General features: G+C 40.9%; 1 protein-coding gene across 2 annotated transcripts in view; it reads left to right on the forward strand.

Moving 5' to 3' along the window:
* Positions 1-12,802, forward strand: part of crppa (CDP-L-ribitol pyrophosphorylase A) — a 54,442-nt gene that overhangs the window by 11,252 nt on the left and 30,388 nt on the right. The window contains exons 4-6 of one of the 2 annotated variants that reach the window (XM_028581397.1): positions 3,880-3,984; positions 5,273-5,318; positions 8,147-8,244. In XM_028581397.1, the coding sequence (XP_028437198.1) occupies positions 3,880-3,984; positions 5,273-5,318; positions 8,147-8,244 (249 nt within the window). The remainder of the gene's footprint in view (positions 1-3,879; positions 3,985-5,272; positions 5,319-8,146; positions 8,245-12,802) is intronic. The other variant, XM_028581398.1, reaches the window with a different exon arrangement.

The raw sequence follows: 12,802 nt of genomic DNA on the forward strand, positions 1-12,802 counted from the left end.
GCATCATGAAGTGGCCTTCACTGACTACCAGGGGAAAAGCACAGTGGTCGCATTTATGGATTCATCCTTATCATTTATTTATTGTTTTTCTTTGTTATACATCATTTGGAACAGCGTAAGAGTGTACCATTCAATCTGTGCAACTGAAGAGGGCAAGCAGCATCCAGGATTAGTCAGTAATGACAAAGATGTGATTTTATATTCCAGGAGGGACAAATCAAGTCCTGCAGGCGTGTGCCGCTTACTCCTGGTGTCGAATAATTGCACAAGAGAAAGTCTTTTAAATCTCATAGAATGACAGTCTGGATGAGATTTATGCTCTAAAAATTACACCACTTAGATGACAAAGGACTTCATGGTTCTCATACATCATAACAGGCCTTCACAGTCCTTCATTGTTCAGCTGATGTGCAAGAACCTGCAGGGTTTCACTCTGAAGAGCTTGTGGCGCGGGTGCTATCACTTTTCACTTCGGCCTCTGCTGCATCTGGGAAAGGAATGACACATTAATATATTCTGCCACAGTGCTGCAGATTAGTCTGTGGAACAAACGGGAACAAAGGCTCAGTTGGAAAAATGGCGAGACAGCACTGAAATTACATGGCACATTTAGGTGGAGTCAGATTAATAGTCTAAGCAGTTGAGTGCATTTTAATATGTGTACCTGAAAAATGGAAAGAATTTGTCCGCTGACGCAAACCGTAAATGTGTCTGATTCTTCCCTGAAAGCCGGGGCTTATTGCAAAGACTTGGCCGGCTAACGCAAGCCAACTTAATGGGAAACTTGACTTGCAGAAGTTGACCTTATTTATTTGAGTGTGCTATTTCAACCTTGACTCCATTAGATGGTTCTTCCGATAGCCACGTTTTTGAAAAACACAGCAAACTTTGAGCAAAGCGCTCAAGTATGCCTCCAATTAGAGTTTGTCCGCAGTTATTTTTACTCCTGGCCCATATGGATTTTGAGATTGCTTTGAGAGCCTTGTTGGCTTTGGCGTTGGCCTTTTCAGAAAATGAGCTCACATTTATGCTGCGGTGTCAAGGCCAGTCAAGTTGCAAAAATGAAGACAAACTGGGGAGGTCGCCGGAGAAAGAGAAGGTTGGGGGGGACGCTCGAGAGTGTCTCTCACTCCTCCTGTTGTTGTCCTCTCCTTCAACCCTTCAAAAGATCGAGACAGTGTCAGGTTAGGACTGTAGGACATGCTTACGAAAAGAGAGCTGCACATTTGTGGCTTGACATCCATTGAGAGTAGAAGAACTTAGCGCTGAAAAGACAAAGGGGGGAGACACTTTATCCAGTCCCCAGTGAAAGCTTTTGTACCGGGAGAAAATGCTGAAGGTTAAATTACCTCAAGACCGAGAGCGTATTTCTGCTGTAATTTCTCTCTTCGGTTCCAGGGTCCATGGAATAAAAGACCCCTCTCTTTTATAGCTTGATAAAATATTACCCAGGTGTAATCTCAGGTAGCATGGATTTGTCTTTGTATTCCTGACTGTATTTAAAACCAGATGAGCTCATCGCCTCAATCCAAACGTCCACGTGGTCTACACAAACTGAGCTTTTCCAGCTGTCAAAGCACAAATAAAATGTCCATTTGTGTATAACGTGTATAAGCTAATCTTAATTAAGCGCAAAAAGAATCACACAAAGATCTTTCATACCTGTATTGTATTTATTTATTTTCTCTTGAAAGTGACATTCAGCTGATTCCTCCCTTCCTCCCTTTCGTAGCAGCCACAGTCACGCATGTTTTTGTGTAACAGGTAACACATTCATTTAAGCTGTTTTTCAAAGTTGATAAAACCATCAAATTTGCATGTGTAGCATTTCCTTCCAGTGAAATATACTAGAACCACATGTTCTTACCAACTAATGAGCCTTGGGACTGTTGCTTTAAAAAAAACGAGGGGAAATAAAATACTGGAACAAACAATGTCACATCTCTGCTGTTGAAAAGGGGCAGTAAAGGAAAGGACCCTTTTATGAGTTACTGCTTTTATGATAAAAGATTTTTTGTTAAATTACTATACTGTATGTTTGGAAATGTTTGGTCAGCCAACACATATACAATCCTGTGGGTAACACTGTTAAAGAGTTTAGTTCGAGGGTTGAACAATTTTCAGAAGAAGCCCCCATCACCCCCCTACGATAAAGTTTTGCCATTTCTCACATACGCATGAACAACCATTTGTGTAGCATCAGTATGTCATACAAGAAAAACCATGACATCTTGCCGAACAGCGTGGAAACATGTCTCATGTCCTGATGAAATGAATTCAAAGAGATAAGAGCGTTACAGGGCCAGCAGTCCATCAGCCAAAGAAAACCGTCTGCTAAAAAAATGTGGTGACGGCAGCATCACGAGCCTGTTTTTCTTCTGTTTCAAACACCAGCTCTGCTCTCAACACAGACGGTGTATGAAAGGCTTCAGATATATTTGGTGAACTATGTGCAGAAAGTTCAAGTTCAAGAAGAATTTCATCTCTCAAGGCGACGACAATACGATGCACAGAACCAAATTATCTCAGAAACGTCTGGACAAAAGAAGCTTCTCGAACAAGTGGTATACATATGGTGTATAGTGGTACAATAGAGTATACAGCAGGCCATATTATTCAGAGTCTGAAATAACAATATGAGGCAATTCTTAAATGCAGGTGTACTAAGTAGACTTAGACCTTTCCAAGCATGCTTCATGCTGTTATTTAACCAAAGGTCTTTGTTTAATGTTTTTTCATTTGATATTTTTGGAGATGGGGCCTAAGGATGGCGATGTGGTTGTTTGGTTGGTCATTGAAGACTTGGTATCTCAGCAACCATTGGCCATATTGCCATGAAACTTGGTTTGGATATTTATGATCTTAAGATATTGGCACCCCCAGAGCTTTTCTTTACCACTATCAGGCCAAAATTTCCAGATGTACATGTATGTAGAAATGTCAAAGTCTAAATTGCAGACTGGCGTGAAGTTTACCAAGCACGTTCAGGTTCCATTTTGGACTTTCTTTCTTTTTAACATAATTTTTATTTTAGTTTTTTTACATATTTATTTCCATTTTGGACTTTCATGGGGTTTTCCCTTGCAGCACCCTCAGCACAAAATCTCAGATTTGCACGCAAGATATCTCATAATATAATTATATCATCAATCTAATCATCATAAAAAATCTGATTTCCGAGCAGCACGTCCAAGTTCCCAAGGAAAGGACATGAACCTTGATACTTTATTACTAGAAAGAAGTAGGAATTATTATAATATTATTAATGTCTGTTGGTCAGTCCAGGACTTCCAAACTGTAGTAACTCAACAACTACTAGATGGATTGTCGTGACATTTTGTAGAGACATTCATGGTCCTCAGTGGATGAATCCTACTGATTTTGGTACTGATGTGTGGTTTTGAGTGAAATATCTCGACAACTGTTGAATGGAAGACATTCATGTTCTCCTCAGGGTGCATTGTGATAACTTTTGTGATCCCCTAACTTTTCCTTCAGTGCTATTTCAGGTCAAAATGACTTTACATTTCCATCAGTCTCAGGCAGCTGTACTTTGTGATAAGTGCGAATTAGCAAATGTTAGAATGGTAACACGCTAAACTAAAACAAAACATCAGCATTTTAGCATTGTCATTGTGAGCATGTTAGCATGCAGTCTTGTTTATATTTTGCGTAATTTAGCTTCCCACCATTTTCAAATGACGTTTATGTGATGGACCGTCCATTCTAATAACCGTAAAATCTAGAAAATGTCAAGTGTGTGTACGATTTTGCAGCGGAACAACATAGCGTACCACAGTTCCACTGAGTGTGGTGGAAATATATATTGTTGTCAACAATCGTCCAGAGCCGCTCCTCTGTGTTGTGTCCCCTCTGCAGTGCAGTGAATCAGACTTTGAGTTTGGCACCGAGTGTCTCCATCTGGCTCTGCAGTACTGTGGCACCACTGCCAAGCTCATCCAGGGTCCGCCAACACTGTGGAAGGTGAGCTCACCAGGGGCCTGGTTTGGGGATTGTGGATTCAGTGACATTTTGGCCAGCACAGCTGTGTGCCCGCTACTAATTTATCATATGGGCACAAACAAAGCTCATGAATTGAAAGCGAGGGGTGCCGGCAGAAGAGGAAGCATTCATATATTGAATGTGACATCCAGGATTAACATGTAGAAATGAGTTTAATTGCAAATGTTCTGTATTTAACCCTCTATCCGATCATGTAACTTTCGGCCTTAAATGGTTAGTTCACCCTAATTACAAAGAGACATATTTTTATAGTTAGACGTAGTGTTATCTAGCCATGAAGATAGTTTTTGGTTTTATGTGCTGAGGCTATGAGATTTCTGTCTCCACCCCTAATATAATGGACATGGACAGAGTTTTGTTTGTGGTGCTCGGAGCATTGAAGAAGGGCATTTAAATAACATTTGAAGAGCAACTTGTCTTTCCACAAAACAATTCCTCGGTTACTCTGGATAACAGAGTGGCAGTTCCCAACATTTTGCTTGTGATAAATACAAAGCCACGACCCCACACCACAGATTGGGTGTCTATTGGTTGTGAGCAGCTCAATTGAAGAGAGAGAGATTTTTTTTTTGTACCTTCTTAGAACCCTTTTATCCAAATACTTCCACGATCTATGGAGCCACAGGAACTAAACTTCCCCTTTACGCACTCATGTGAGTTTGCTTCTTCGTAGGAACAGTGAAGATTAGCCAAATTAGTCCGATAATGGATTAAAAAACGACGGCTGTGTTTCAGATGCAACTGTCACATACAAGAAAGAACAAGAGCGTGCAATGGGTTATTCTTTCAGCATTGCAAACTTAGCTGAGATAGTTTCACTTTGCGGGACAGTGCTACCCCCAGGGAATGGACTTTTTTGGCACCAATAACACTTGCAATAGACTCTGTTACCTCCGGTCGAAACTCAGGTAAGCTTCCTGAGGTGGATTCATGTTAGATTTGAAGAGAAACAACTTCACAGTTTTTCTCAAGAAAAGTCAAATGATTAAATATGATTTTGTGTAGCAGGACTAATTTCCTATTTCCCTTTTCCTATTAATCACCTCGTGACACTGTGGGAACCATTGATTGAGAGTAACTTTTTCAATGCTTTGAGGAACCCAAGTGAAATTCCATTTACCTTCAGTCTAATGGGATAGTGACTTATTTTTCAGAGGCAAAAAAACAAAACTAATCTCCATTTCCAGACACCTCTATAAATAAGTCGTCCCCCAATTTGGGTGAACTGATCTGTTATTTTGTCCTGCAGGTAACCTACAAACGGGATTTGGCTGCTGCGGAGTCCATTATTAAAGGTGAGTTACCTTCTTTATACATTTGCCATGATTATCATTTGCTGTACTGTGTATTGTTGACTTTCTATATCCGCTTATATGATATACACACAGGATGAATCCATGTAGACGTGTATCCATGAAAGGCTGAAGGCAGTAGGTCTTCTCAGATAGATCAAAAGGTCAGGAATGAGCAAGAGTTTTTGTCTCTTCTTCTTGAATATAATGAGCCCAAAATCGCCCCTCACTGTACTGAGAGGGAACATTCCTTGTAGCATTGTTCAGCTGGTTGGAACAGGACGTGTGTAAAGCCGCCTGTGAATACTACGGAGAGCAAGTCAGGACTAGGGCGACTATCACAATCAGAGGCATGGAAATAATCACAAGCCCATATTTCATCCCGACAGCACCTGGACCAACAGTTACCTGTTAGATGAAGACATAAGGTGCACAGTGATTATTCCCAGAGCCTCTGATGTGAATGAGTTCATTGTGTGTGTGTGTGTGTGTTTTTTAGAGAGGACGTGGAAGAAAGTTCTCACATCTGTCAGTATGAGAAACTGTTGTGTGTTTCAGTTTGTGTGTGTTTGTGTTTCTGTGTGCTCACACATACTTTCATACGCACGACTGTGCATGCGCGCGCACGTGTGTGTGTGTGTGTGTGTGTGTGTGTGTGTGTGTGTGTGTGTGTGTTTGTGGGCCCACACATGGCTGTGTGTATCCTGGTTAGAAGTGTGTGTTTGTGTGGTTGATTTCTCAATAGATGGCTTTTTAAGTGAGGCAGCCGTTCTGGAGGGCCTCCGTTTTATGTAGCTGTGATAAGTTGATGTTGTTTTACGACGTACAAGCTGGACATCATAACTTAACGTTATAGAAATGGTTAACGTATGTTCTATTTTTGACCATGAACTTATACATTTTACCATAGATTGGCTTTTTCTGGCACCCTTGGTTCCGGAAGTAAAAGTCCCATTCATTTTTCCCATAGACAGTGTTATGTGAGAGTTGGACACCTTGGGTCGGCATGAAACTCGCCCGGTTAGATCGTCGTTAAGTGCGAAAGATTAACAACTGTGTTAGAAAATATCTGGTTCATTGATAAAAAAGCCTGTGCATATAATAACCTCGAGGAAGATGTTCACTACAACTCCCAATGTGTGTTTCAGCAAGAAACATCCAATCACAGTGCTTAAAATGTTTATCTGTGCAGGCACCGTTGGGTGGCACTGGTTATGGTTATGGTTATGGTTATGGTTATGGTTAAGGTTAAGGTTACAGGTTAGGGTTAGGTGCCTTGAAGGCAGCGGTCGCAGCGCTGCCTGAAGGAGCAGTTGGGGGGCAAAAAACACCATTGAGCGCTTAAAATGTTGTCACATGAGTCACAAGTTAAAGATGAAGGTGTTGAGAAGACTGATGATGATACAATCTGCCGCTTAAATGGATTTCCTTTTAGATTCTGGGTCCATTTTTGGATGAATTCTGCCTTGTTTTTGTTCCCAAATTCAACGACAAAGCGCTTTGAATCTGATTTGTGCCTTTAACTGACTTCTTCGTCAGGGCAGTAGCAGCTGAGGCGCATGGGTACTGTAGCATTTAGAGCCATGTAAAAAGCCAAAATTACAGACAGTTTCTCTGAATCAACTCTTACAATAACTCAAACTGGTGGGCATGGCATAATAAATCTATAGGGGTTGTTACATTATGAAAACAATTCTGGGATTTCGACCACCACTGGCTTCTACTTTATTGTCCATTTATGTGAATAATGAACTAAAACTGGGGTAGGTGAAGTGACACAAAGCAGGTTAATGTTGTGCACCATCCCTCTTTCATATGTTTTGATATTTATTATTTTAAATATGAGAAGCTTCCAGGAGACACCACCGGCGGAGCATGTACGATAGAACAGAAGTACTGTCACAGTCGGCTGCATTTGCAAACACTCTACAGCATCAGACTATTCACCTTTTACTTATAAAGGAATTTACCTATACTCATCTCAGTGTTTCCTTTAGGATTTATTTTAGCAGTGGGGGCAGGGCCGAACACCCCGCCCCCCATCCCCCCATGAAACGGAACTGACACTTCGCTGCAACACAAACAAATATTTATTCGCCTCTATTCACACACACAATGAGGCATATTTTCAGTTGTGATTGAACTGTAGTTTTTGAGTTGCTATATAGGCCAACTTTGATCTTGACATATAGGCTAAGCATTCTGTAGCAAATAACAATAAACCCACTATTAATTACATTATCTTAATGCTGTGTAAACACTTCAGCATGTAAATAATGCACCTCAAATACAAATGTGGGCGAAGGGCGTTCAGCAATCGCTATTATATCCAATCAACAGCCACGTGCAATTTAGCTCGCAGGTGAAGAATAGAAACAACGAAAATCACCAGTTAACTTAATTTAAATTTGCAAGACCAGGCTTAAATGAACTGACAACATAAGTTATACCACTTACAGTTCTCGAGGACGTACACACACCATCTCAACTGGCTAGTTGTCCTCGTGTGTCCGCGCTATTCTCCGACATGCACTCTAACAATGCAGCCCTATTTCTGATGCCGTGGGGGGCAGAAATGTTGCCGTGGGGGGGCCGCCACGGTCAAATCAACATAGAGGAAACACTGCATCCCACAAACCTTTTACAAGTGTCTGTTTTTCTAGCCTGGTTGGGATGTTTTTTACAGTTAATTGTCCGTGTATAGCTCTAAAGAACCTCTACTGACGGAACCAAACTAACTGGGAGAAGATTTGCCAATTTGTGTTCATGCAATCCCACTGCAATTAATTATTTCAGGAGTTTTCAACCAGTCACGTGTCTTCCTCTTGCAGAGACTCTATCGCGGTCGGCCTGTGTTATCACAGGTGGATCTGAACAAGCTGTCACGCTGGCTGATGCTCTGCAGAAGGCTGTTGGAGCCCTCGACATGGTAAGAGTGTGTCACTCCCGGCTGATAAAAATGCTGGTTGTGTTGATGACAGCATTACAGAAGATCCCCCATGAGTTGGCCATTTTCATTTTCCTCTATCTCCTCATCCCTGTACCTCCAATCCCCCGCACAAACTCAATGTGAGCTCCACTTGGGTGGCCCCGGTGGTGAGACTTGCCATCTGCGGTCAGACCTCTAATGGAGCCTGTCTGGGACATCCACTCTCTGCAACTCCCCCCTCCTCATTTTCACTCTCCATCCCCGACCTCCACCTCTCACTCCCCTGCCTGCAGGAGAGCAGATGGCAGTCATATTTCCTGTACCGTGGGAGTTTGCTTGATTAATTGAGTGTTTGGTGATGAGTTCTTACCTCCTCCGCCTCATCCTCCTCCTACCGCCTCTGCTCCGGCTTGACAAGCTCCCAGTTTCCACCACAGTTCTCATTCCTCCCTTTCACTCTTAATTTATTTTTGGGCACATCAAATTCCCATGTTGCAAACATCCTCCATTTAATTTGTAAAATTTGTACCTAATAGACAATGGAAAACAGTATCCCTATGCAAAACAGCAAAGAGTGACAGTCTGAGATATTCAATCAGATGGCATAGACCACATAGAAGTTCCACATGTTCAATGTTCTCCTTTACCTCAACAACCCTTGAGCAAGCCACGTAACCACTAACTCGAGCAACCTTTTGTCTGTCTTTAAAAAGAAGAAAGAAGAATGGATGTCACAGAAATGAGTTTTGTCAGCCAGCTTGCTTATAGTTTGGCAAAGCCCATGGTCATGTGACTACATGTTCTGGGTCAAGTCACGTAAATTCTACAACTTTTACAACAGAAGAAATTCTACAACAGAGGAGGGATCCCTCTCCCAGGACGGGCAGACATGCAGCAGATGTTGTGTGGACAAAATGGATCCGTCAGAAAGAATAGCTTTTGTGCAAAGCTGTGTTTTAAAATAAGAAAGTGACGCTCACCAGCTACTGGCAAGTTATGATGGTCAGCGGTCACAATGCAAAGTCAGTCTACTTATGAGTTGTACAGTTTGTTTTGAGACTAACAAATGAATCCTACAGTGAAGGTGTATGACTGCAAGAGCGTGCCACCTGGTAGGGAAGAGCTCATTCAGCTCAGGGGGGTGGACATAATAATATGAATGTCTATAAAGTCTTATTTCAATATAAAAGTTCTGCCTTTGTGTAGCTTATATTTTTTGTTTTGTTGAAGGAATACTTTACAAAAATCTATGTTATGAAAATCAATAGTTGTGGGCTTAAAGAGGCTCTGAAGGGTTTGTAGCCTGCTCCTTAGTGAAGGACAGCAGCTCCCTCCCCACTTTTACAGTTTGAGCTTGTTTCGATAAAATCTCTCTCAACTTTGACTGTTTTACTGAAGAGAGGAGTTGGAAAAAACATTGATAGGCTTATCTAAATAAATCACCTATAATTATATTGTGCGTGCACATAAATGTAGCCTTACAAGCAGCAGTATGTTATTTTCTGGACTTTTTTTTGCTCTGGGTTTCGCTTGTCAGGCAGTACTTTGTACAGGGTACGGAGGAAGATGTGCAGGCTCTACTCATGGCTGAGAAACGCACTTCCACCTCATGTATATGTATGTTTTTCAGGCAAAATAAAAATCTGTTTCTCTTCAAAGTTAATATTTCATGCTAGAAGTGATCATCAGTAAAAGATAATGCAGTGCTCCTGCTGATGAATATGGAAATGCAAAGTAAACATTGAGTATCGGTCGAGATTGATATCAATGTATATAAATGCAAGATATAGCATTCCCCTTTTTTTAGTTTTTGGTAACAATCTCTGACTTAATTCGAAAACCAATCCTACACATTTGACTGAAAGGGGTTCATGTATATGGGGGAACGAAAGAACACATAAAAACAATTTAAAGAAATCCTGTAAAGTGACACCAAAGTTGGGCCTTAAAAGTGGGTAAAGAGTTGAATCAACACCTTCTAAAACCAGATTTAATAACATAAGCTTCATAAAACGTCGCAGGGCATTGTATATGAGATTGTACAGGTGTTTATAATACTGTGTCCATCCCTTGATGTGCTTATATTTCATGCCTATCACCTATTACTCTTATCCAGAGCAGACACCCAGGCTGACAAATCGCCCACACATGGCTTCATGTATAGAAACGCGTGTCCTGGATAATCCTGATGAATATATATATATATATTCCCCGGCTGTAGCTGCTGACAGTGGAAGGGGGGAGGCAGAGCACGCCGCATTACATGTTTCCATGTTCCAACGTGATCCAAACAGTCCATCCTCCTTTAAACTCGCTCCAAGTCCTTCATCAGCGGTGTCAAACGGGCGGATCTGGCTGTCCTGTGCTGGACCGGGGGCCCCAGAGACGGATTGGGGTCGGTGTCTGTCTCTTTGGATCGGCTTGCTGGAGCCATTCCCGTCTGCGCTCAGGTGGCCGGTGGGGATGTGTTTTTCCGGTGCGCGTGTTTGGAATCAGATACATCCTTTTCATGGAGTTTGGGAGGGAGGAAGAATGGAGGTGGAGATGAAAGGAGAGTGGAAGGAGCGGAAGACGAAGAATTACCTTTGTCTCAGTGCCATTACGTGAATCTAATACAGGGATAAGCAAGGCTCAGCCGACAGTGTAGTGTGTGTGTGTGTGTGTGTGTGTGTGTGTGTGTGTGTGTGCGCGCGCGCGCGCGTGCATGCATGTGTGTGTGCGCGTGCATGCATGTGTTTGTGCGTGCGTGTGTGTGTGCGTGCGTGTGTGCGTGTGCATGCATGTGCATGCATGTGTGCAGGTGGAGGATTTGGCAGCATGTGTGAGTAAGAGGAAGACACGGTAAGAATATGATTAAGGGATTCTCTCAACAGGATGTTATCTGAGAGATTTAATGCAGTTTAAATCCAGGCTTACAGAGAAAAAAGAAAAAAATGTCAGTTGAATTTATATAAAAATGAAGTTAACTCCTGAAAATACCACATTTCAGGAGAAAGTAGCTGATTTTGTTTCTTCAAGAGCATTGTAGTTTTTTCTTCTTCTTTTTAACCTAACACACATTCACATCTGAAAGCTGCACAGTATAACCATTTCATCATCTGACCACTGAGCGTCTTCACTGGTGCAGTTAAAATTTCACAATGTAAGACATTTGCTTGATAAATATTTAATGTTTTGATGGAACTAAAAATACTACAGCTGATCTATTTTTTTACCCTTTTAAACTTATTTAATTGTAAAACATGACAGAATTTATTTTTTGGCCTGTCGAATAATCATTTTTTTTCCGTGATATATAATGTAATCTTGTCTTTTGCGATGATACAAGTCAAATAGTTTTGTATCCGACATCTCACATTTTATCATTTCACAATCTCTTCATGGGTAACTGCTGCTAATCACTACAAATTATTTTGGAATTTTGTAATAGGTTATTGTGATCTAGATAGTTTTTGTGAAAGAATCAATAACTCTCTCGTTATATTGTCAGATCAATAAACTGCCTCTAGTTTCAGTTAAAATAAACAACTCCTGGCCTACACATGGCCATGTCAAATGTCTAATTTCTGACCACATTCTGAGCATTACTGTGTCCCTTAAGTGTTTCATAAGCACGGAAAAAAGGAGATATCGCAATACTAAATATAGAATGGAAAACCTAAGTTATGTATGAGTTCCTCAATGTTGAACTAGTTTTTTCAGTCTGTCATTTTCCTACTTTCCCCTTTCAATGCATAATTATGAGCCATCTATTATTCAAACATTTGGCTTCAGTGAATTTGGATCATAGGCTAACCCAGACATGTAGATATTTTATGGCCACCTACATAAACAAGGAAAGCAGTATTTCATAAAAAAAAAAGAAGACAAATCACCTCCCTTATCACTAACCCTTTTTATCTTGATAATTATAATATTCTCATATCCAGCCCAGATCAAAGACAATCCTCAGCTCATGTATCAACCTAGTGAAGGTTTATAATGATTAACCTCAACCTATAAGAGGATCTGTCATTTTGACAGAGAGGAAGGAGTATTGCTCGCCATTGTCTGTCAGCCACTGATATTGATAAGTAGTGGGTTCAGCTTTTTTTAACAATTTACAAAAGTTTATTAAAGTATACTTGACATTTAAATGTGGTAAATACACTGTAATTACATTTTCATCCGTTTGATGCCACCACAGACTGAGATATTAAATAAAGTAAATATATCAGACATAATTTCCACATGAAATTGAATCTGACCCAGGATTAGAGCCATTCCCTTTCCTATTGTTTAAATATGTCTATGCTGTTTTCTACCAAGAAATTTACCACCACAAACATACATTTTTAGCCTTGCAAGCAGCTTTAAGAATGGCAATGATGGTCTGTCTTTCGGTCTGTCTCAACCACTTTGGTTAAGACTGAAATATCTCAACATCTATTGGCAGGACATTTTGTGCAGTGATTCATGGTCCCCAGAGGAAGAACCCTACTAACCTGGTTAACCTTATGGCATTCCCATTAGGCTCAAGTCAACTGTACTTTGTGTTTAATTTGGGTTTAGTGCTAAT

This window comes from Perca flavescens, chromosome 6 (genome assembly GCF_004354835.1).
Source record: "Perca flavescens isolate YP-PL-M2 chromosome 6, PFLA_1.0, whole genome shotgun sequence".
In the NCBI taxonomy this organism is placed as follows: Eukaryota; Metazoa; Chordata; class Actinopteri; order Perciformes; family Percidae; genus Perca; species Perca flavescens.